We start from the raw sequence: 25,586 nt of genomic DNA on the forward strand, positions 1-25,586 counted from the left end.
CAGAATTATTTAATTGGTGCTATTTGACAGTTCTGGGAATTTCTGTTCATCTTTTCATTTTCCTTTTTGGTGGGACTTTCCAGCTATCACCTGCACTTTGGAGGTAGAGATTCAAGAATAAAATGCTTGCCTGTCAGCTCCTGTCTAAATCCTGTTGATTATGCTTGCATTAGTGAGAATTTTTCTAACAGCCAAAAGATTAATACTTATTTATTTATAATATATATATTTTTATTATATATATATTTATAATACTTATAATTTATTAATAATAATAAATTATAAATAAATAGGTTAAAGAGGTTCCTTCTATGAGTAAAATGTGGATTCTTGAGATGATTAAAAAGAATAATTATAATAATCAAATGTCCTTGTAAATATTGAGGAAAAGAGTAGCACATATGTACCTCTTTCAGTTTGGATTGTTCAGTCTTCCTTGTTTTCATACCAAAGCACCAATATGATTTTGTATTCGTGCTGAGAAGTCAAAAGTGGCAGATGGAGAAGTTCCAGATTTGGGAAAGCATGGAGTCTCGCTGCTGGGAGATCTGATAGATAACTGTCACTGATGTTGACTGGGCCTGAAATAATACTGAAAGATTTCAAGAGCTAAACCAACTGAAGTAATCAAGCTGTAACACATTGCTGGCCTGAGTATTACTGACACACTGCAGAGAGAATTAGTGTCATTTAATCATTCTTATATTGAATAATCAGAAGCGAGGATGAAGCACAACTAGGAGGAATGTGGTAACTTACCAGATATATGAAGGGAGGGCATGTTAAATAATAAAAACAATAGGTCTGTGTCACACTGGGACGTGCATCCTACAGAAGAAGGGCAAAGTGGCATTTTCTTGCTTATGGGGTCCATAGCTTAAGGAGTTCTTGGCATTTTCAGTGCAGAGAAATTTTATGAAGACTTGGCTTCATCTGTAAATCTGGTCTTAATTTCATGCACTCTAACTGCATTTTAACCTGCTTTTTTCCTTTCCCTTTTTTTCTCTCTCTGCGTGCTTTATTTCTTTTGTTTGAACATCAGGAGCAAAAGCGTATAGATGGCACCACCCGTGAGGTGAAAAAGGTTAGAAAAGCCAGGAACAGACGCCAGGAGTGGAATATGATGGCGTATGACAAAGAGCTTAGACCTGACAACAGGTTGTCTCAGAGTGTGTACCATGGAGCATCTTCCGAGGGATCACTGTCCCCAGATACTAGGTCTGTTTACAACCGAGCTGTTTCTTATGCCATAGTTGTATGTTCCCAAACACTGAGTAGAATTAGATGTTCGTACAGGCTGGGGGTAGTGAGAATAGACAAGACATGCTGTGTGTTTTAAAGCTCTTCTTATAGATAACGACATACATTCTGTAATTAATGATATTTTTCCTCCTTAGCGTCAGATGATCGTTTTGTCATCATGATTTATTGTGCACTGGAACGAAATAAGTGTTTGCTTTATGCTTTGTATTCGATCTTAAGTAGCTGTAGTTGCAAAATAGTTCAATTGCATTCTGCCAGTTAATGGCAGAACTTCTTTCTTCATGTCTGGTTTGTCTACAAAACAAACTGCAATGCCAAATGTAACATTATTGCTTGAAATAGATCTCTGAAGAAAAATCTCTGCTTTAGCATACACAGCAGAGCTCATTTTTGTTGTGTGAGATTCCCTTTGAGCTCAGTGGGAGTTACCTTCTCCTGTTGTGCACAGAAGGCTGAGTTTGTTCACTAAGCTGGTTTCACAAAAAAGATTTTCTCCCATTTTGTTTCTGTCACAGTTAATTGGGAGCAGTAGTGCTAGGAATGAATGGAACTAATTTGTTCCACTGTAGCCGGGTTGGGGAAACCACCATCACTGCAGAAGTGTGCACTGGTACCTTCAGTTGGCTGTACAGCTGAGATAAAGTTACACATACAAGCTGCTCAGAACTTTGTATACCTCATGTTTCAACCTTAGTGGGGATCAAGAATAACAACATAATAACAAAAGTAATAAAATTAAATAACAAGACATAAAGAAAATTGCTACTTGCTACTTCAGTAGCATGCTCAGAATCTCTCTAGAATCCTTTTGTCACAGTTGTTTTTTTTTGTGGTTCCGGCTGCAAAATGTTATCTCCTTGTTGCCAGTCTGCTATGTGTCACAATGACCATCCTCTGATAAGATGACATTGATTTTTATCTGCCAAGTGCAAGATGTGGATTTTTTTATTGCCTTTGAGCTCTGCCTTTCACGCATTTCAAGTCCTTTTTCTGGCCTTAAAACTTGCTTCCAGGTTTCTCAAATTGAATTACTGGCATAGACATCGTCTGTAATCTCCCAGCTGTGTTGAAATGTTTTCAGCTATTTGCAGATATCAATAATGGTTGCAATCTGCAAGACACTGTAAGCAGAAATTGTAAAGATGCATCATTATGTTGGGTATAGATTTTTTGGGACAACTTATCTTGTGCTTATTACAAAACTTCAAGGACTTATGAAGTGAAGAACTTGCAATTTCAGTGAAGCAAATATTAGTGATTAAATCCTGAAATCTGCTTTACAAGTGTGAAAAATAAATTCTGTGACCAGAAGTGAAGGTGGAGGGAAGATTGCCTTCTCCTGGGGTTTGTCTCACTTGTGGGAATCGAATCATAAAGGCACGATGCATTCAGAAATAGGTGCTGGCTTCAGAGAGGTTCTTATGCTGACAGCTACTGCATGAGTGGTGTGATTCACTTCTTTAGGACTTTTTTTGTATTCGTCTCTGTCATTTTTTTAAATTCTGAGATTAAAAAAAAAAGTTCATTTTTGATTTAGCTTGCTAATTGTAAAACTTGCACATTAAAGGTTAACATCCAAGCGTCCAAACTGTGGCAATTTGCAATTAATTTGTTATACTTGTTATACTTCAGAGAGAGAAACACAAGCTGAATCCAAACAGAAACCAGCAAGTTAATGTGAGAAAAGTAAGAACAAGAAAAGAAGAGTGGGAGAGAAGGAAAATGGGCATTGAGTTCATGAGTGACGCAAAGAAAATGGAGCAGGCAGGAAGCATGAAAGAGGACAAAATGCCCAAAGGGTTTGTCATTTTGCTTTACTCAAAGCCCTGGCTTTTTGTTGCTTACCTTGCTTCCAGTCTTACGGACAAGTGCATCAGTTTACTGCATTTACTAAAAGCCAGGCTGCACCATTGTTCATTACTAATACGATACAGCTCTGTGCAACAATGGGATGAAGGGATTCTTTGCTCCCTCTCTTGGGCTTGTTTGAGAGAGCACCCTGGGCTTTGTATCTTTATGAACTCTCTGCTCAACTAATATTTATATTTCCCAGCTTCTCTAAGCCTTTGCAACAAAAGTATTTGTGCAAACAAAAATCATTTCCTAACTTCTGAAATTTGTTTTCTCTGCTTTGGTAAAGCATCATCTTCTGCATATTTGAGTGCTTGCAATATTGCTTTCATTTTTCTGCTGCTGTTGTCAACGTAAGGCCAGATTGGTAAATAATATTGCTTCAAACAGGGGACTGTCAAAATCATTGACACCAACAGCGTGCTTCCTTGCTGCTACTAAAGAATAGTAAAACCTGGGGAAAATTCCTTTCTTTTTTGAAGTCTCTGTTACTTAATGATCTTAGCTGAGAGTGGTGCTTGATAGTCAGGGAGTCCCACTGCAGAAAAAATAATCCTAATTGCATTCTTTTCTTGTGAACCGTTTAGATAATACTGTTGAACGTGCTTCATCTGTTCTTCTGCATCCATTTACTTTAATTTTAGGTCCCATGCATCTGACGTTACAGATTATTCTTATCCTGCCACTCCGAATCATTCCCTCCATCAGCAGATAGCAATGCCTTCCTATGGAACAGGAGATGGCTCACAGTCCTTTGGCGTATCTCAAAGCCATGAACACGAATACAGACCACCTTCTACTACAGCACGACATGCTACTTTAAACAGACCTCAGCAGCCACCTCCACCTCCTCCCCAGCCTGCAGATGGCCAGCATAGCTCAGTACCTGTGGTACCAGCAGAATATGGGTAAAACTCCTGACTTACTCCAGTGAATTGTTGACAAAGCTGGAGGGCCACGTGTTTGTCATAACCATCAGCATAACGTGGGTACAAAGAGTCCCGAGCACCTTAGTTATCTCACTGCAGAGAGGGAACAAGTTTGATGGTATTCTTACATGCAGGCTGAATTTGAGTGAGGAAATAAGGAAAGCAGAAATTATGAATTCTGTATAGAATAGGATGAAATCAATATGTTTGTAATCCTAAAGGTCCCTCATATAATATTAAGAAGGGGGCAGTTTCCTTTATAGCAGAAGGCACTTAGGGCAGGTAGAACATAATTTGTATGATGTTTTAAATTCCAGGAAAGGTGCAGAGAAGGTATTCCTGAATGTAATATACATGAGTCTTTGTGTTGCATCATTGAAATGATTTATAAAGGAACTGGTGACTGAACTAGAAGAGATCTCATCAGACTCAGAATTGAGTTCCCTGCAGACATCTCCATTATCCAGTTTGTGAATTTATTAAATTCCTGTGTAAATATTTTATCTGAACACACTGTGAAGAAAGGTTTGTTCTCATGTTTTGCCTCTCTGATAGAAAGACATCACCTACTTTCTAATGAGTCCTTACCTATTTTTTTCTTTTGCCAATGCCTTTTTGCTTTAGTGGCCCAAAACTTCCAATTACAACCTCAGCTAATTTGTATTTGCTCTTCTCTGGATCATTTTAAACTGAGCCAGCCAAGCTTTTTCAGTTTCAGTGGTGCATCCTGGGGTAGCATTTGTCCAATTAATGGTGTTGTCATGCTGTAGATTATTCATTTTTGCTCTGATTGATTGCTCCAACCTTCTTTTTCTGTTGTTTCCAGTTCCTGGCAGAAATACCTGTGGTTAATTCCCAGATGCATGACTATTAGCAGTGTGTTAGAATTGTCATTCATTGACATGTATGACTGAATGTCACTTACTCCTGTCTTCTGTATCTAGGTCTTTACCATAACACATATACGAATTTCCCATTTTTTCTGTTATAACATTTCCATTAATCGTGTTTCAACAAAGCAGCTTTTCCCTGTTCTTCTCTAAAGTATGCATCAAATGTATCAACCTAATTGGATGATATTTAAGTTGATAAACTTGACTAAAGAAGCACATGAGATGCGTGATAAACCATTGGGTGAAGCTGCCCAGTCCTGCTTTCCATTATCCTCCATGCCTTCTCTCTTGTCTCCTAGTATTTGTTCTAACACCACCTTCTGTGGAAGTGATTTTAGTAGTCTGCAGTTTTCTTGATCCATTCTGATTTGCAACAGTACTGTACATAATGTTCTCACAGATGTTTAGGAACACATGTGGGTACATAGTTAACTAGGCAGGAGCAATAATATAAACTCCCTTCTTTTTTGTTGTGAACTTTTGAAAGGACGTGCCCTTCTGCTTTAACAAAGGATCATCAATATGTGGCAATTTACATGGTTTATAATCGTTTGCATTTTTAAATCACAATTTTAAATTTCCTTCAATTTTTTGTTTAGCTGAGGCTAGATGAGAGCAGTTTGAGGGGTGATTGTTCTGTTCCGTAAGTCCCAACTTCTGATGTATTTAATGTTTTCCTTTTGTTTTATATAGGATGCTTCCAGCTCAGATGGTGGAATATTACAATCCTGCAGGCCCTCCCCCTCCTCCTCCTCCCCCCATGATTCCATCAGCACAGACAGCATTTGTTAGTCCCCTTCAGCTTCCTGGGCCACCTTCCCATTCTGGACTGATGGCGGGCTCTGTATACGTATCCGCTCATCCTCCTCCTCCCAGCGGGCTTGTTGTCACCGCTCCTCCTCCTCCTGGCCCCCCTCCGCCCCCGCCAGGCCCTCCTGCTGCAGCTTCCTCCCTCTCTTCCTCCCCCATGCACGCTCCTCCAGCTGCTGAGGCGAAGCGCCACGAACTCGCCCAGCCGCCAGTGAGCGATGCGCGAAGTGACCTCCTGGCTGCCATCCGGATGGGTAAGTGGGCACGTCCCCTTTTTAGCCATTTCTTTTGTTTTTTCCCTTCGATGAAAGCGCCGTATTTTCCAGCGATCCACGTTCACGGCTTCTGTTCCCCGCTAGGCAGAATTTCTTTGAGAAGACTGGTTTACCACAGGTACCAGATGCATACTCTAACCATCATGACTTTGGAGCATTACTTTTTAGAAACAGATTTGAGATCTTGAAGCTTTGCTAAATGCAAGCTAGTATTTGGGTGTACATAATAAAATGAAAACTATGTTTATGTATACTATGTAGACTGTTCCATTAAAAGTACACTGATTTTTTTTGGTTCTAATCAGAACTGAGGTATCCAGCACCAAATTTTGGCCCAGTGATTTTTAACTCCTGACTTTGTTTACAGCGTAGAGCAGTTCTGCTGTTTCCAAATTTGTGCACTTGTGAAAACTTCACTTTTCGTGTCAGAAGGATGTGTACAATCTTGAATACTTAGGTTTAATATATTATCACCATGTTGTTCAGCCTGGAGAAGAGAAGGCTCCAAAGAGACCTCAATCCAGTACTTGAAGGGAACTTGTATAAACAGGAGGGAGACAGGCTTCTTGTATGGGCAGATATTGATAGGACAGGGGGGAATGGTTTTAAACTAGGAGAGGGGAGATTTAGGTTAGATGATGGGAAGAAATTCTTTACTCAGAAGATGGTGAGGCACTGGCACAGCTGCTCAGAGAAGCTGTGGATGTCCCTTCCCTGCAGGTGTTCAGGGGCTGGTTGGGTGAGGCCCTGGGCAGCCTGATTTAGTGTTTGGTAACCCTGCCCTTGGCAGGGAGGTTGGGATTAGATGATCTTTAAGGTCTCTTCCAACCCAAGCCATTTATAGTAGGTCTAGAACTCTAGTCTTGAGAATGAATTCCAGTCTGCCTGTTTCGTTTGGACTTTGTCTCTTCTTTGCTGAGGAAGGTGCTCCAATTCAGCTGTTTCTTTGACTTTCTTTTTGAATATGTGAAGTAAGAAATGAAAGAAATTTGCAAACTTAACCTGGAAAACTTAATCTCTACAGGAATACAGCTGAAAAAGGTGCAAGAGCAACGTGAGCAAGAAGCAAAGCGAGAACCTGTTGGGAATGATGTGGCAACCATCCTTTCACGACGCATTGCTGTGGAGTACAGTGATTCTGATGATGATTCCGAATTCGATGAGAATGATTGGTCAGATTGAACCTGGGCTGAGCACGGTGGCAAATTCACAAAATACTTGGCTTCTGTGATTGCTTTGGTAGCAAGATGTAAAACAGGATGTTGACGTGTATTAAGGCTAGTGATTGAAATGCTAAAGTTGAATTGATATTATTCAGAATGCTGTAGCTTAGCAACTCTGGTAATAATGTGATTATGCTTATGCAGATCAGAAACTTGTCTTACTTTCAGTATTTACCGCATAATACTTAAGTGCCACTAAATGTAGCAAACCATGTGCTGCGTGCAAAACATGCTGCAGTTGTTGCACTGTTACAGAACCAGCATTTTGTTTTACTTTCCTTATCTTTTGAAGGATAAAATATATTTTTTTGACTTTGCATCTTATTCCTTTAATTATGTAAGCAACATGGGTACTTGTGAGTTGGTCTGCTTGTTAGTCTTTGGGTTTGGTTAACTCTATAACTGGATGAAATGTTGTTCCATAAATATACAACTTTTAGATTTTTATTAGATGCTAATTATGCCCATGTTAAAATGCAGTGGACAGTAACTAAACACCTACTTAGTCTATTTTTAAGCACTACTGGGCTTAGATTTTTGCATACAGACTTGATTTTATACAACCTAACCTCTTTTTTTTAATCTTAAAAATGTAGCAGAAAATGAAACGCATACTTTGAAGAACGAATCCTCTTGATCCAAAATTAACATGTTGGTGAGCAGACTGGATAAGTTTGTAACAGTGATAGCAGTAGGATGCTGGCAGCTTGTTGGGAAGGGTGCTGGGAAGTCTTAGGTAGGTAGTGAATGTGTGCCCGTGTTACGAAATAAAATTAAAACACCTGTACAGCTTCTCGTTTCCAGGATCTGGGCCAACTAGACACAAAAGTTTCAGGATAGACCTGATTGAAACAACAGGTTTGTTCCAGTGTAGAAAAGGTAGCTGTATTGGGACTAAAGAACGGAACTTTGTCAGTCTAGATCTAGCAGTCAGGTGCATTTCACAAGTATTAAACTTGGTCCTTATGCCTGTAGGCACAAACGCTCGTAACTAAGTTTTTGTTTGTTGGTTTCTCTATGGATGGTCACAGCGATTGCTTTCAATTTCCCATAGCTCATTTACCCAGAGCTGCCATTATTCTGAATGTATTTCCTGCCTCATACATTGCATTTCTGTAACGTTTGGCACTTAGAGCAGTTTCAATGGCTGTTTAGGTACTATGGCATCTATATCCATTCTTTTTCTCTTCCCCACGGTAGAGCTGCTGACATACAGTCTGCTTTGGCTGTTTCTGTTCTCTCTTAAAATGATCCGTGGTTTTTTTTTCAGTACAGTATGAAAATGGTTTTTTCTTCTGGACTGAGAGTTGGGCTGCTGCTTCAGCCAGTGAGGCTTTTAAAAGCGTATCAGGAAGAGGAAGAAAAATTCTTTCTTTAACAGATTGCAATTCTAGTCTTTGTAACAGAAGTCTGTAATTCCAGGTCTAAACATTTGTTAAAGCTCCTTTGTTCTGTGAGACCCCACCTGTTCTCAAAAATAACAAAGAGGGGGGAAAAAGGTATGTGAAATGGAAAAAAATAAAAAGAAGAAATAAAAGATATCTCACCTGTGTTTATACAATCAACAGTTGTATTCTCAAGAGTGTAACAGTCTAACATGATGTTTGCATGCAAGCTACTGGCTGTTTCTCTGCTGTTCAATCTGCATATGACTTTTCAATCTGGGACGGTTGTTTTTATGGTAGGGTGGCAGTGTGCTGCCTCTGTATCAGTACTGAAGATTTATCATACCAAATACAACCAACCTCTGCAGAACAGTGAGCGGCTCCTATTTCGTGGTGGCAGCTGAGGGTACTCATCTCAGTTTGTTGGATCTGATTGCCTTTGCCTTAAATACAGAGCTCGATTTTGCTTTATTCTGTGCTCTGGAGTCTGAGGTCAGTGTGCACACAGGGCGGAATTTAGGCCACAGCTTGATGATGGCACTGACTAATGCATGAGTGGAGGTTTGTTCTGATCATAGCGATGCACTTGCAGAGCAGCTCGCAAATGATTCTTCGTGTGAGTTGGACAGAAGTGCAGCTCAGACTGCAGTGCTGCATTGCTGTGCAGCTGGGGGTACTCAGTATTCTTGTAGTACGTATTGAAATGAAATATCTCAGCAGTTCTTTCTTTCCATTCTACTGAAATTTGATAAGACAGAAGATATATTTTATGAGCACAGAGGACTTGGGTGTATCAGGAATTTTGTAATTTGTGTTGTTTTTAAATAATAAATGTGAAACAGGTGAACACTTGTGACCGGTTAAGATGGTGTAGATTTCATAGTAGCCACCCTGTTTTCCTGAACCTGCCGTGTTGTCATGTTCCTTTCAGTATTTTATTAATACAAATGTGAATTGAATTTAGTGATGTGAACTAACATTCTAGGCTGTTTTTATCAGTTTTATCATACTTCGGGTTGTGAATAAGTAACAAATATGAATAAAATCTCACTTTCGAGCCTGTCTTTCTTTCCTTAGGTTATTAAGATTTTGCTCTTGATCTCTGTCCCTGACTGTTAAATGAGTGAAATGAAAATGTAACATTTCCAAATGCTACCTGTGATCTCAGGAGCCACAGTTTTCCTGCGACATAGGCTGGAGTCTGCAAAGCCAGACTTCCTTTGGACACTGCTGCTCCTCCTAACCTACTTTGTCTTTCCTTATTTTGCAACCTCGATTCAAAATCTAACTTAAAAGTTCTCGGCCAGTTTAAACACGTGTTATTTTTCCTATAGGTAGCTTAATTTATTTACTTTCAGTGAAAGTTAATAAACCACGCCTTGGCTTTCAGAAAGCATTGGGCAGGAAATGGTACTCAGCAGCCTCTTCCCCTTCCTCCCTTTTATAAGGATCTTTGTGGATTAATGATGTCAAACACACTATTGTACAAATGCAAGCTCATTCCTACCTGCTACAAAAATATTTGTAAGTTAATCTTATAACAGAGTTAAAACCTCATATGGTAGCAGTAGAGGTTTCCCATCATTTTGGGAAGAGCTTGCATAAGCCGATTCTGTAATGTAGAGTAGCCTACTGCACATTAAATTTATTTATGCATTTTAGATATGCTTGTTTTGTAGGAAAAGGAGCTCATCTTTACTCTTTTCAGTTGAAAATTCCATTCCCTCTGGCTCACGGTTCTTTTTTGGCTGGTTTGTAGTAAGTCAGAGTTGGAGTCCTTTCCAATTCCATTACATGCATAGGTACACACACATGCATGCATGTTCACACATCTGTGGATTTTCAGCAGGATCTTGGGGTGGCTTTGTGTTCATGTCCTAAAGAGTTGTCAATGTGCTCAGCGACGTGTGGGGAATGGAAATAAAGGATGATCCCTGCTGGAACCCACCAGGCCCTGGATTGGCTGCAGAGTAGACAGGAGTGATTGTGAAGGTTGTTCAGTGATGAGCTCTGTTCTCTGGGACTGGAAAGGAAGTGTGGGTACTTCGGAAGGACTCGCTGTAGGTTTCCAATCAACCATCCCATTGCTTTGTACGGGGGAATAGAAAGAATTGGACCACTGGATAAAATATTTCATATGGAGTAGGGAGAAGGAATTTTGTTATTTGCCTTCTCTAGTAATAGCTGGAGGCAAGGAGTGATTTTTCACGTGCTGTCAAGTAACTTTAGTTTTCTCTAGAGCAGTTCTTGTCTGTGGGTGACAAGTGTGTGCTCATACATATGGAAAGCATCTTCATGTGTTTGTGCTGGATCAGGCATTTTTTCAGCTGCATAAGTAAACAAGTAGCCCTTAAGAGATTCTTAGCTAAATATAGTAGTCTCTTTGGAGATTAATTCTTAACATTGCAGATAAATAAGGAAGTTCTTATCTGATTAGCTGTACTTTGCTCACGGTGAGAGGCCACATGCAAAGTACTTGGGAGATTCGAGCTGAGGGCAACAGCTTGTCTTCTTATGTGGTGCAACAGAGTGTTACTGGTGGAAAAGGCTGAGCGGCTTGGAGAGGTGGCACATCTGTCTGCCCTGCTCCACAATCACTCATGTCAGTGTAGTGAAGGGTAGGTGAAGCACAACTGCCAGATGTCTGGCAATCACCCCCAAACCACTTCATAGTGGGCACTTCACCCCACCTGTCTTTGAGGCAGGAATCCTACCGAGTATTCTGAAAGAGATGGGGTGATGCAAAGTCTCCAGCACCTCTGTGTAAGAAATCCCTTGGCATTACGGCCACGTATGTTACGTATGTAACAGCGGGAGGCAATAAGGCACTGCGTATCAGTGGATCCCTCTGCATCCTTCTCTATTTTCTTTCAACTTTTTTTAATTGATAGTTTGCATTATCAGCCAAGGCTGTTCCTGTTCACTGCTGCAGCAGGATGGTTGGTTGGTTGGTTGGCTGGCTGTGCTTTCTTTCCTTCGGATAGATTTGTCTTATCAGCACAGTGACCAAAAAGTGGGCATTCCAAGGGATGCCATTTCCAGGTATAGAAGCTTTTCTCCTCCACAGAGTATGATGCTGAAGCAGCACGATTCTTTGTCCTAGCTTTAACTTAGTGGTGCAGCACGAATCTTTCCAAAACTACTGCTCATTCCATCCAGGAAGGCCTCGCCTTGGCTTCACTTGGGGCATTCTTTCAAGTTTGTGTATACCTGGTCTGCTCTTGTGCTGTTTTCAGTTACACCTGCATTGGTTCATTCTTCTGCTCTGGATTTTTTCTTCCAAACTTTACATACTTTCTGACATGTTTTCTTGTGTTGTTTTCAAGCAGCTGGCTAAACTGATCATCAATATGTAGTGAATGGTATTTCCGCATTTAAGCAACAATTTCCTTGTGTGTTTTATATTCTTAGAACGACTACTAAAGTAACATTATCCAGACCTTCTGTAGAAGCTTCCTCATGAGCGTATTTCTGTGTGATCTCTTTTTTATGACACATCCTGACCAGCAAATACTGGGAGGCTTTCCTTACAGCAGCTCGGGGACTTTTGGACTGCTGTGAAGGTCTCCCTTAGAGGTTCATCAAAATATTTGGTTGTGACTAGAGAACTTCTATATGCTAAGGCACGTGATGTGTAAGGTGCTGTACCTCAATGTTTAAACTGAAATACATACTCCCAGCTCTCAATTATTTATAGGAGAGTTGTTCCTGGAAGCATTTGGAGTTTCATTTAACGTGTGGATCCTCCTGGCTGGCTCATCGGTTCTCCCTCTCACTGATTTGTCTTAATGGCTTGAGGAAATCACCAGCATAGAATCATGGAATGACTTGGGTTAGAAGGGATCTCACAGATCATCCAGTTCCAACCCCCCTGCCACTTTTCAAGCTTTGTTCTGAAGGTACACGAGATCACCTTCGTATCCAGCTGACTTACCTCAGATGAATTCTTATCTGAAAAAGAAGTTACAGTTTCTTTCATCCTCAGTATCCTCTTCAAAATCCCCCAGTGACTGTCAAGTCACCCTTTGCTTTCTAAATGATTTAAGAGCCATCTTCATTCTTTCAGCTGACACAGTCTGTCTCAGGAAGCAGGATTTAGATCTGCCTCATACTCCAAGTAAAGGACGTTCTGTCCCTCTCCTGTGGTGCTCCTCCTGACCTATATTCCTGCTATGTTTCTAGCATTCGTATGAATTATTTATAGGGCATGATAGATTTACTTCATTCTTGGCTGAAAGAGATAATAAATCTTCACTTTAGGGATTTTCAAATCTTGTTAAAATATACCAAAGTGCAAGGCAGCTGCCAACAGCTAGACTCATTTCAAATAAGAGACACGGAGATTGTCTAACTGTAATGTTGCTTTTTTCTTATGGGGTATCTAAGAAAAAGCATTAACTACAAGGTGCCTCTCTTAAATGGGGAGAATAACACTGCAGATCTGTGGGATTCTTTTCTCTCTTCAAAGGGAGGTGGAAGAATAGAAATTTTAGGACAGAGATGGGGGAGAAAGATTCTTACTGTGCTGAAAAATAAGGGCTGTTTCAGTGGATAATTGGTGATACTTCTTTGTTTTATTCCATCTCCATATAGAACCCTTCAGTATGTAATGACCTTTATTTTCAGTCCATCCATTTGCCTGCTTCAGCTTTGATTTCCTTCATTGATCAGATGAGACATGAGAGTACAAACAACACTGGCAGTACCTTGCTACTGGATTAGGACAAATAGAGTTAACGTGACATTTAAATGATAAATAGATGTCTTTTAAAATTCATGAATGCAAGAACTATTAACAGGAACCCAGTGAACCAGGAATGTCTTCTGTGCAGAAAGTAAAACATGGGCTCAAGGTGGCAGGATATTTCAGGGGTTTGTGCATAAAACATAGAATGATAAAACCACGAACGTTGGAAAAGACCTCTAAGATCATCCAGTCCAACCCCAACCCATCCCCCAGTGCCCACTAACCACATCCCCCAGTGCCACATCTCCGCGTGTTTAAGAAACATGGACAGTGAAACACCTGGGACAGTGACTGCCCCACTCCCCTGGGCAGCCTGTGCCACTGCCTCTCCGCTCTTTCTGGGAAGAAATGTTTCCTAATATCCAGCCTGAACGTCCCATGAAGTATGCTTGAAGCATACATAAAGCACAACTCCTAGTTCAACGTTTCTGATTGTGAGATTGCAGTAATTAACAGTCTGCTGCAGGAATTGCTTTTGCTTTTTTTCTTTAGGGGGGATGATCGTTTGTTCTCACCTACCTGTATGCTGAACACTAACAGAGATCCCGATGGTGTCCAGGAATGGCAGTGGAGAAGTAGTGGTAAGGTAGGGTAAAACTGAGCCCTTAGAACATGTCTTCATGACAGAACAGAACTGAAGATATCGGGGCACCATCAGTGTATTAGAACAGTTAATGTAAAGCTTGAAAGTTACATCTCTTCAGATACGTTGGGCACTGGGACTGTCGCATCTGCTCAGACTGAATGCCTCGTGTTTTTCACTTGATGCCTAGCTAGACAGATGAACATTACTTCAGAACATTACGTTCTCTCTGCTCAAATTACCTTCAGATCTGCAGATGACAAGCACACTACTGCAGACAGGTGAAACTGCTGCTTAGTTGGCCTTGAGGCCAACCAGCACGTCAGCTGTCTCTGTGTTAAGTGAACTTCAAAGAGAATGAGTCTATAAATTGGAGCAGGCAGCGTTGGTCAGTCCTGTCCCTGTTTCAGGAGTTCTCATTCTGTCTCTAGTCTTGTTCTACGGACAAAATGCCCACTATGGTGAGAGCGTGACTTACATCCAGCTTCAGCAGGAATGAACTGAATTCGTGCACTGCTCCTCACGTGCATTAAAGCATGGCAAGTGAGAATGAGCAGGAGATTTTCCTCAGAAGTGTTTGTGATCCAAGCTAAAATGCTGATATGAACAGTGCCTGAATGGTGGCCGTGATACCGTGATACTGCACTGCCAAGCAGCTGTGTGCACATCCATTTATGTTTCCAGGACGCACTCACTTTCATCTACTGTTGTGATTCTTCAGCATTATATGTTGCTACTCTGTGGAGAGACAAAAAGCCACCTCCTTGATGCACCTAGCAAGGTGCTGCTGATTGATGAAGGAGCATTGCAGATGTGTTTTTGAAAGCGGCGTAGTGCAGCATTGCTCTCCTACACAGCTTGTGCAGCAGCCCAAACAGCCGGCGGCTCTGAAGCTAATCCTACCAAATGAGCCAAGTAGGATTTAACTAGGCAGCAAAAAAATCTATGATGGGGCAGTTACACTTCAGTGTTTGTTTAAAATACGAGGCCAGGTGCGCACCTGGGAAAAGAGTAAGTCTGCCATTTGTTGAATTCTTCATGTGACATTAGGAAAATGCCAGGTTGGTTGAGTAGGGAGATCTTCCCTTGACAATGCGGGACACAGACCAGGCTTCTGTCTTCATTTCGTTGTATCAGAAGCGTTAAAATCCTATGACAGAAAAATCAGATGCTGCTACGAGACTGTTATCTTCTGCAAACCCTTTCTCCAGGTAAGAGGACTGTATTTCTGTAGGATACTGACCTCCAGCGGACAAAAGAGGCAATCATAAGGGTTTATTCTAATTGAGATTCAGAGGATCATCATCACAAGAGAGATGAAGGTACAGAGATTCATGTATTTCACTGTTCCCTAAACTCTTAATGCCATCATTTAGTTCTACTAAATGCAACTACAGAGTAAGCATTTCTACATCACCTGGTGAGATTTCAGTCTCTTTAGAACTGCTGATTCTCTCGCAAGTCCCACACACTTCTAACCTCATCCCCATGAGGAAGCCTTCCTTGGCTGTGGAAGTTGCGAAGCAAAGAGAAACTCAGCTATTAGCACAAGCTCTAATGTGAGCTCTGCTGCACTGATTTGATAGCTGTAAGGGAATAAAGACACTGGGAATGGTCCTCTGCAGATAATTTTAACTGTTGCTCTGCCAGTAACTGGGTGATACTGTGCACAGTGTTCCTTTGGGGAGCCAGGAGTCAATTACGTTGTGGGGCCCTTCCAACTGAGTGCTCTGTGATTGCACACACATGTAGAGAAGGCCTCTATGGAAGGTGGGCATTTATTACAGAAGATCGGTGTTGATGAGTTGTAAGCATTTCATCCTGATACATGTTTGAGCTCTAGGGAAGATGAGCGTTTTTGCTTGGTATGTGTTGCTGTAAATGTAATGACTGAGTTAAAAATGGTGGAATTTCCTCTTTCTGCAGGGGAGATTGTGCATGGCTGGCAGTGTGCGTGCAGCTCTTCTTCTGTTACACAGCAATAAAAATCACTAAAATAATTAGCTGTGCATACTGCATTTGCACAGCAGACTTTCAATGGCTGTAGCTGAGGGGAATATACCCCAAACCAGAAAACCTTGGTGGTGTCTCTCTAGCCTTGCCTGGGAGAAGTGCAATGAACTTGGTATGCTCAGAGATTTCACAGAATTGCGGGGATTGGAAAGGACCTCTGGAGTCCATCCCCCTGCTAAAGGATGTCCCCTGGAATTTCCTACCTCAGCAGCCTAATGAGCAATAACCCGAGGGCACTGTTTGGATTGAAAAGGCTAGCAATCAAGGGGGAGGGGAGAGCTGCGTGTCTGCCTGTTAGAAAAGGACTGGAGAGGCAAAGTGCTCCTCTTTCATAGGATCCCAGGGTAGGATAGGATAGGATAGGATCCCAGGTTGTGCGGATCACACCACAACTGCTCAGGGTTGCATCCAGTATTTGTTGTCATTGCTAAGGTTCTCCAGCGCATGACAAGGGCCTCTGAGATGGGTGTGAGGTCCCCCTCCTTAAGTACAGTGACTGATCAGCTGTGGATCCTGTCACTGCCTTCACCATCACTGTGAGAACACAAATGGCTCCTGATCTCCAAAGGAAGAGCCCCAGTAGCTTCACTGAGGTGCAGTTAAAGCTCTCTTGCAATGCCCATGTTCCCTACTCCCAAAGAATGCGGTGAAGGGAGAAGCCAGCTGAGGTGTCGGATTTGTGCCTTGTGAAGGGTCCCAGCACGTTTCTATGGCTTCTTTTTTTGCTCTCTCACTTCTGGAACTTCTCTGGGTACAAGAAGGATTTGAATAGTTGATAGATGGAAGATCTGTTGTCTTCTGTTGTCCCTCTCCAGTGGAAAAAAAATAGGGATAATTCTCCCACTGAAATGATGAAGGCAGTTGATGGTTTTTGAAGCATCATTTAAGTGCAGCACTCCTTCTTTCATTGTCTGGAACTTGCCAGTATGTCACCCTGCTGGTGTAAGAATAGATCGACGCTGGAATGACAACTAATCTTTAATGTGAAATACATTGTAGAATCTTTAATTTACATAGAGATGAAGCCTGCTTACAGGGAATAGAAATCAATAATGGCTTTTATATCATCCTCTGGGCAGAATATTAAATCGGAAACTCTGTGATGTATAAACTGCATCAAGAGATTACAAGCCAAAAGTACTAATAGCACAAAAAAGATCCGTTTTGCCTTTCTTAATAAACTTGATATATTTGCAGTTTCCAGATGGTTTTTGTGTTCTTTCAGAACAATAAATGTATTGCAGACATTGCTATTTTATTAGTGTTTGTGGTTATAGCAAGAAGCTTGCAATTCCAGATGCCATATAAACATGAAAAAAAAAAAAGGAAAAAAAAAAAAAGACGATCCCTGCAGTCTGTCCCAAATTGGAGGGATAATTGGCAGCAGCAATGCTACCTGAACAGGAGCCCTGGCATTTTTTACTTAAAAGCCCTCCCATGAGCAGAGAGTTCTGCCGTAGACCAAACTGCACTAAGCGTTACGCTGCAATCATATGAAGTAGAGAATGGGTTTGGATTAAAGAAGTCATTTCAGCAAAGACTGAGTTGTCAGGGCGCACACAAAGCGTATGCTGCCATTCCTGGCACAACTTCCCTTGGCCTGGATCTGCCCATGGTGCAACCCCAGCATTGGCCTGTGCTGTATCTGGAAGGGAATTGCTCCCTCTTCATTCTGTTGTTCTTCCCCCTGAGCTGGCAGGAGCTGGGTAACAATCTGCTTCCACAGCTCTGTTCTCCAGGCTCTATTTTTCTACAATTTGCTTTGATCTTGAACAGAAGAGAAAGGTGACAATGAAAGAAAACATTTCCATCAGAACAATGTCTCTTTCCAAGAGCTTGTCACAACACGAAATACAATTAAGATTGACTGAACACCCACAGTTGGTACATAAAATTGTATGCTGTGCAGTTCATGGTGAGTCACAGGAGCAGAGCACAATGAGCACAGTGCGCCAGGACGTCTGCACTCCTGGCTGGGTCTCTGCATGCTGTTCTGCGAGCCTGAGCTGTGCTTGGGAAAGGTCCTGGGAGCCAGGGACACCATTTCTTCAGGTGTCAGTCTGAGCAGAAGGCAGCCGCAGGTTGCTGTGCTTTGTCCACTACTCACCTTGTAAGGAACGTCAAGCGAGGCTTCTCATTCTGATGGCAGTACTGTATGCATGATGAAATTTAGAAAAGTTCTTCAGGCAGGCTGTTTTAATAGCTGGAAAAATTACCTTTTTCAAAGTACATACATTGATTTTCAAGAGAATTATTTAAAATTATGACTTTTGTGGGCCAGGGTTTTCTCTACAGAGTATCCTGGAGTACAGAAATGAATATTGAGCCAGCTTGGCTATCATCTGTAGTGCAGCTTCTGCACTTGCAGCAGATGTATGTACAGGCAGTGTTTCTTCAGCAAAACTACTCTCCAGTGCAGCATTTAAAGGCTTATATCTTCATAGAATGGCCTGGGTTGAAAAGGACCTCAAAGATCATCCAGTATCAACCCCCTGCTATGTGCAAGGTCACCAACCAGCAGACCAGGCTGCCGAGAGCCACATCCAGCCTGGCCTTGAATGCCTCCAGGGATGGGGCATCCACAACCTCCTTGGGCAACCTGTTCCAATGCATCAGCACCCTCTGTGTGAAAAACTTCCTCCTAATATCTAACCTGAACCTCCCCTGTCTGTTTGAAACCATTCCCCCTTGTCCTGTCACTATTCACCCTCGTAAACAGCTGTTCCCCCTCCTGTTTATAAGCTCCCTTCAAGTACTGAAGGCCACAATGAGGTCTCCCCGGAGCCTTCTTTTCTCCAAGCTAAACAAGCCCAGTTCCTTCAAATCCCATCTTGTACTCCTTATTTCTTAATTTCTCATGCTCTCATGGGGAAGTCCTTTGATTTCTTTGGAAATGCACTGTGTAGGCAAACAAAATGTGGAAAATAACTTCAGACACTACAAATGCCATCATACAGATCAATTATTTATGTAAAAGGGAGTGGATTGATGCTGTTTGTTCAGACTTTTTTTTTTTTTTTTCTGAAGATGCATCCAATTTAATTAATTATTTCAACAACTGATTACTTTCAAGGTAATTTACTTCAGTTTACCTACAGATAAGTCTGTTGAAGCACCCAGAGTCTGGATTCTACAGTCAGCAGTAGTGCAGCCAGCAGCACCAGGGAAGTGATTGGAAGTGGTCATCCCTGGTATTCAGCTCTGGTAAGGCCACACCTCGAGTGCTGTGTTCACTACAGAAAGACATCGAGGCCCTGGAGTGTGTCCAGAGAAGGGCAATGAAGCTGTGATGGGTCTGGAGCACGAGGCTTGTTGAGCTGGAGATTGTTCAGTCTGGAGGAGGTACAGGGGAAATCTCACTGCTCTGTACAACCGCTTGAAAGGAAGATGTGGTGAGGTGAGAGTCGGCCTCTTTTCCTAGGTAACAGCTATAGAACGAGAGGGACTGGCCTCAAGTTGTGCGAGGGGAGATTCGGGCTGGATGTCAGGAAAAATGACTTCTTCAAGAGCGGTCAGGCACTGGAATGGGCTGCTCAGGGAGGTGCTGGAGTCACCGACCCATGAGGTGTTCAAGGAACGTTTGGACATTGTGTTCAGAGACATGGTTTAGTGAGAACTATTGGTGGGAGGTGGATGGTTGGACTGGATGATCTTGACGACCTTTTTCAACCTTGGTGATTCTGTGATTCTATGATTCTTGAAGTGATCTAAACCTAAAAAGGTTCTGTGTTGAATGATGACTGTTCATCATTCCGTCCTACCTTATTTTTCCAAAAATGAATCTCTTAGGACGTGTTGTTGTCAGGAGTGTACTGCTTTGCTGCGTTATCATTAGCATCCAGTGCAGATCTGATTTCTGCGATGAGCAGCTGTGCAGTGCTGGGTGCTCTTTGAGCACACATACACATGCTTACCATTAAACGTGTACCTGACAAATCCCTAGCAATATACTGGCTGCTCCTAGCTCACTAGTAATTTCAGTAATTCAGGATCAATTTAAGAATGAACCTGGAAAAGAACTCCATTAACAAGACTTTCAGGGGCTGTGCAATGCACTTCTCACTAATAGGAATTTCCACCCACCTTCATTTCCATGTGCATTCAGAGAGTGATGTAAGCATACTGCTCCAGGTGTGACTTTCTGCCTCCTCCCACTGTGTGCCCTCTACCAAACTGAGGGTGTTCTGACAGCCAGTAGTGCAGCTGAGGTCAGAGAGCCCAGGGCTCAGGCTCTTACTCTCTGGATGTAAGCAACCTGATACAAGTCACATAATTTCCTTCAACACCACTTCTCAAAAAGGGCAGCAGGACAAAAGCATAAAACCAGATTAAAAAGCAGTTTGTGAACAGGTTTCCTAGCAAGTGGCTTGTGCAGTTATCCGGGACACTAAAGCACGCTGCTGCTTCAGTTACATGGGCATTTGGATGCACTGTCAAATGGACAAGGAGGAATTTCTGCAAAGTGGAGGTTTCCAGTATTTCATCCTATTATTGCAGCCAAATTATTTTTAAAAATGCGATGCCAGAGATGCTGGAGATGAAGTAGAAAATAGCAATAGGGAACATATAATAGCTCAGCAAAACACTGGATGCTACAGGAATTTTATTTCATGAACATCAATACCTGTTCATCAATGCTAGCACTGTGTGGGGCTTGTTTGTTTTGTATTTCTTTTCTTTTTCTTCCCTGTGTATTCAGTCGTATGAAGTTGCCATTTTGGTAGTCCTGGAGATGTAAGGCTGTGCTTCATCTAGGAACTGTGCCTTCTGCCTGTGCCTCAGCTACGTCACTTACACTCATTCAGCTCTCTTCCAGCCTGGCTCTGTGAATAGAAGAGCCAAATATTAGAGCAATTGTGGGTCAGTCCCTATCAACAGACTGACACCACTAAGTGATTCTCAGTGGACTGGGAAATCATGGCTAATTGATAGTTTTAAAATTTGCATTAAATATGGGTTATCCACATCAGATCCTAAGGCAAGGACCGGGGTATATCATGCCAAATTACCTACAGAGACAGTATCCTGCCTTGACTGCTTTACTCTGATCTGGAGGACATCAAGTACACCTTCAGCTTGGACTGTGAGCCACGTGGTTTCTTAAAGGACATACCTGTAATGCTGTCTTTCTACCTGTTTTGGTCTATCTGTTGCAGAGACAGAGACTCGAGTGTTATTTTTGTATTTGAAAGGCTATTTCTGCCTCTGGACATAAATCCATTGTGAGACAAGGAAAATTAGACCTTGGTCTAATTTAAAATAACGTTATTTCCAAAGCTGGTGCCCCATGGTAAATCTTTTTTGTAATACTTAAAGTTACAAATCATCACATGTAAGTGGAAAAAATAAAAGGCTGGGGGCCCATTGTACTGAGCCTGAGGAGGCACTGATGTTACTGTGGGTCACTGGTTCATGGTAAGAAGCCATTAAACCATGAAGTCAGACCACCAGTATTTTAAAGGCTCTTTTGTTTTACACTCATTTATTCCTCTACACAGCCCAGTGGCCCAAGCCATCCCATCATCAGGAATGGGAACCCATGTTTCCTGGGGACTGTCACCCAATGCTTACATATCTGGGTGTTTGGAGACTGAACTTGCTTCAGCTTCCATCCATCAGCTCATCTTACATCATCTTTTTTTATTCATGGGCTCCTCAGATCTCCAGTTCATTCTAGATGGTTTTCCTAACACGCTATACTCATGTCACTTTTTGGCTTTCATTGAATAAGTGAAATAGCTCGTGTTCTTAATCCTCCCCTGCCCATCAGTGTTCTTTATCAGATTCCTTCTGATGAGAAAAACACTTTTACAAGCATGAGAACAGATTGGGTGGCAATGTTGAGCACCATTCTCATCTCAGTGTATGGAGAAAAAAGGAAGGCAAAATCATCCCATTCAAGGACTTAAGAAAAATTGGTTCAAGATAACCAGCCTTGGGTTCCCAAAGTGTGTCTGTCATTGAGCACCGATGCACAGACCCAAATGGAGGTGTCTTCTGTGGCTGCTGCTTGTTGGGAAAAGTTTTATGCCCATCTTCAAAAAGAGCAACAATAAAGGGAACTGCAGAAGGCAACTGGAACAGCCAGCACAGCTTTGGCAAGGTCACAGCTACCTCTGTGGTGGAATAAGGGAGAGCAATGGGGCTCGTATCCTTGTCTTTAGCAAGACTTCCAGTGTGTTTTCCCCACTGGGAACTCAAGGAAGGTAGGAGAGGATGAGTGGGTTTGCAGTCTGGGAGGCTGTCAGGCATGAAGGGTCATTTGATTTGAAGTCCAGCTTAGCTAATGGTAGCTAATGACAAGAGAAGTTCTTCACAGGCTGATACATGGGCCAGTGCTGCCTGACGTTTTCATCAGTCACTTGAATGGTGGGACAGGATCCATGTAAGATCACAGATGACACAAAACAGGGAGCGGCGTACCGCTTGAGGGCAGAGCTGCCATTCACAGGTATTACTGTTATTTGAATTGAAGTTGGAAAAGACTTTCAAGATCACCAAGTCCAACCTTCAGTCTGACCTGCTGAGTCCTACCTCTGCTCCATGTCCCTTAGTGCCACGTCTACCTATCTCTTAAATTTCTCCAAGCATGGGGAATCCACCACTGCCCTGGGCAGCTTGTTCCTGCCCTTTCCATTCCATTTTTTGGAATTATAGAAGTTTCTCCTCAGCTCCTCTCTGTTACTAAATTTGTGTTATATGCTGGGGCTGTTAGGCTACCAGCACCTAGGGGACTGTATCCCCTTCTCACCATCTGTCTGCCCTCTCTACAGCTCAAAGCACATGCATCAAGATAAAATCCTTCCTCTAGGCTGGTCCAAGCTGGCTCCTTCCCAGCTACTCCTCTGCCTTCCCACTGTCCCCCTTCACAGGCATCTCACGTGTCATCTCTACACCTCACAGTCTGCTCCTGATGGAGAACAAGAGGGAAAGCAGAGGTTGTTTCCTAAAGCCTTTTATAATGTTCACTGTAGAGAGGACAGGCTCTCACAAAATACACACTCTGGCTCATTACTGTGTGTATTTCTGAAATGCCACGTCCTAGAAGTCTGTGGAAGTGTGCATGCCTGGGTGCAGTCGTGCTCTTCTACTTGCACACTTGCTCTCTTAATGGCAGTGGAATTTCTCTGAGCCAAAACGTACCTGAGGTAAAGCACTCAGCTTCTGGTTTCTCCATCAGCAACAAACCAATACGCTCTCCTGAGCACGACTTTGTTTCTAGTTCTGTTTCTTATAGCTGCTGCAGTCCAGGGTAGTCACAGGGCTCTACACAGCTGCTAGGTGGTTTTTAGATGGAGTTTTAAGGATTGTTTTTGACTTGGAAAGCTGCAAATGTCCCTTGACCCTTCTGCAGGAAATATTCTCTCTGCTGCAGTTGAACCAATTGATGCTTGTTGCAAAGAAACCTCTTGGGCTCTGTCTCTAGCAGGAACAAAATAAAGCCATTCTTCATCTGTGTTAACAGAGCCCTATTGAACATGAGTGTTTCTATAACTTTCATATTAATTAAGAGGTCAAGCAAGCCATACACTTCCTACAGCCTTTAACCTGATCCAGAAGCTCTCAGCTGCTGCATCGCCAGTTGGATTTCTGCTAGCTGGGACTGAAGGCATGTCTACAGCATGCAGTGGAAGAGAGTGCCCAGACCCCAAAACCCCACAGAACCCACAAAGCATCAGTTTCTTTCCACATCCTTTTAATGAAAGCCTTTCACGTTACTGGCATTTGCCTCTGCATCACCAAAAGGTTGATATCCTCCTGAAGGGTGGACACAGTCATTTTAAGTTGTTAAGCTTTAAAGCTATTGTGTGATGGTGTGCTCTTCTAGATGATGTAAGATACTGACAGGGAGACATAAAAGCAATGTAGTGGAACCTATCTTTTGCAGGAGTGGAAATCGCTCAAAAAACTTTAAAAAAAGAAAGATGTTAAACTCTGTATCAACTTAGAATTCATCCCACAAACACACAGAGTAAGCTACTCTTACCTGCCACTTCCTCACAGCAAGCACAGGCGAGGGAAACAGGAAGGACAAGCAGCAGATACTTGTGTTTGCCATGTGCTTGGCGGACCTCTTTGTGCTCAGGTTGCCACCTGCTGTGAAGTGCTTTACCTGTGCTTGCCAAGGATTCCTCATCTCTGAAAAAAAACATCGCTACTTTGTCACAAATGGCCTGAACTGTTCTGTATACAACCTCACCTTTCCATGTGCACTGACATCCTTCAACGTACGTGGCTGCTGCTATGGGTTTTTCCTGCTGGTTTCTGCTGCAAGGATCAGTGCCCTGCTGACTTCTACCTCAGAACAGCTTTCCAGAAGGAAGCGCTCTGCACAGTGATATAATAATCAGGGAAGCTTTGCCTACTGCTGCAGCACAATTCTGTCTGATGTTAAATATTGAATATACAGATATTTTGACACATGGAAAAGACCTGCGCATGGGGAAGTCCTTTATCGTATGATTGAGCTGTCATTTAAATGGTGTAAATAATAACTTTTACGTGGAGGAAGAAGGAACAGTCTTCTTGCAAATCACCGCTGAAAGTGAGATGACTGAAAGGGAAACAGCAGCATTTTGTTCTGTTTTTAACTTGACTAAAACAAAGTGTCGCATCACTTTGTGAAGCAGTGGAAAACCTGGAGATTCCACTGCTTAGATCTCTGGAGAGAGACGTGTATGTTTAATGTATGCTCATTAAAAGAGCCTTTAATAGAATCAAGTAGAAGCAGAAAGATGCTGAACAGAATAGAGAGAACTACTGGGCTCTGACAAATGCTTTGTCTCATCTCTGGAGAAGAATACATTCCCTGGTAAGACAAATTAAGTGTAAGTGTGAAGAAAACACCGAGTCGATGTGAGCTGGAAATCAAGGAGCTGCTGTGGCTCTGCTGTGAACGTGCTTCCACCAGCACTGCCAACCTGCACATCCACAGGACAAGTCTGGCTTATGACATGTCCACTGAGCCTGGTGACTTTTTCCCACAGGTGATCCGTCACAGGAGTTGGAGCAGCAAACACATCCTGGACCAGTAAGTGTCTGTCTCTGCACCTGCTCTCTAGCTGGTGTCACAAGTGAGAGACCAGCCTCTCCATACCAGCAGCAACCAGCACCCTGGGGCTCCTCTCCAGGCTCCCCTTCTGCTAGTAGAGAAGACCAACGTTAGCAGATGCATGGTGGGGTGCAGAGGTAGATCACTGCTGCCACCTGAGGAAGGCTGTTGCTGCTCCTGGTGCAAACTGGGCCAGTCTGAGCTAGCTTGAAAACTGGCAGATGCAGGGAGTTGCAGTAAACTAAGGCTAAGCACTGCCATTGGTGCCTGTTTTGGCAAAGCTGTGGCTGGCCAAAGACAGACGAGCCATGACCAGAATGAGCCAGCTGACTGAAATGCACTGAGCATTAAGGGGTCACGACATTTTTCTGTGACTTCTTCCTAGAAGGAAAAAAAAAAAACCCAAAAAACCACAAAACCAGCCTCAGCACAGAGAACTACAGGGACTGAAAATACGCTGCTTAATTAAAAATAAAAAAGCAATCATCAACCACAACAACAAAGCCATCTGCTTTATTAGTTCTCCCAGAAAGCTGTCTGAAGGGATTGGGAATCCAGCACT

General features: G+C 42.4%; 2 protein-coding genes across 5 annotated transcripts in view; one reads left to right on the top strand and one right to left on the bottom strand.

The window, feature by feature from the left end:
- WASF3 (WASP family member 3) overlaps window positions 1–9,606 on the top strand; it is a 63,659-nt gene extending 54,053 nt beyond the window's left edge. For 2 of the 3 annotated variants that reach the window (XM_052671431.1, XM_052671430.1), the window contains exons 7-10: window positions 1,043–1,218; window positions 3,759–4,022; window positions 5,630–6,000; window positions 7,046–9,606. In XM_052671431.1, the coding sequence (XP_052527391.1) occupies window positions 1,043–1,218; window positions 3,759–4,022; window positions 5,630–6,000; window positions 7,046–7,203 (969 nt within the window). In that variant the 3' untranslated portion in view covers window positions 7,204–9,606. Of the gene's footprint in view, window positions 1–1,042; window positions 1,219–2,895; window positions 3,063–3,758; window positions 4,023–5,629; window positions 6,001–7,045 lie in introns of all 3 variants that reach the window. The other variant, XM_052671432.1, reaches the window with a different exon arrangement.
- The window catches only part of USP12 (ubiquitin specific peptidase 12), a 335,443-nt gene that overhangs the window by 148,544 nt on the left and 161,313 nt on the right, over window positions 1–25,586 (bottom strand). The window lies entirely within an intron of this gene.

This window comes from Tympanuchus pallidicinctus, unplaced genomic scaffold, assembly GCF_026119805.1.
Source record: "Tympanuchus pallidicinctus isolate F22 unplaced genomic scaffold, pur_lepc_1.0 scaffold11, whole genome shotgun sequence".
NCBI classification, from domain to species: domain Eukaryota; kingdom Metazoa; phylum Chordata; class Aves; order Galliformes; family Phasianidae; genus Tympanuchus; species Tympanuchus pallidicinctus.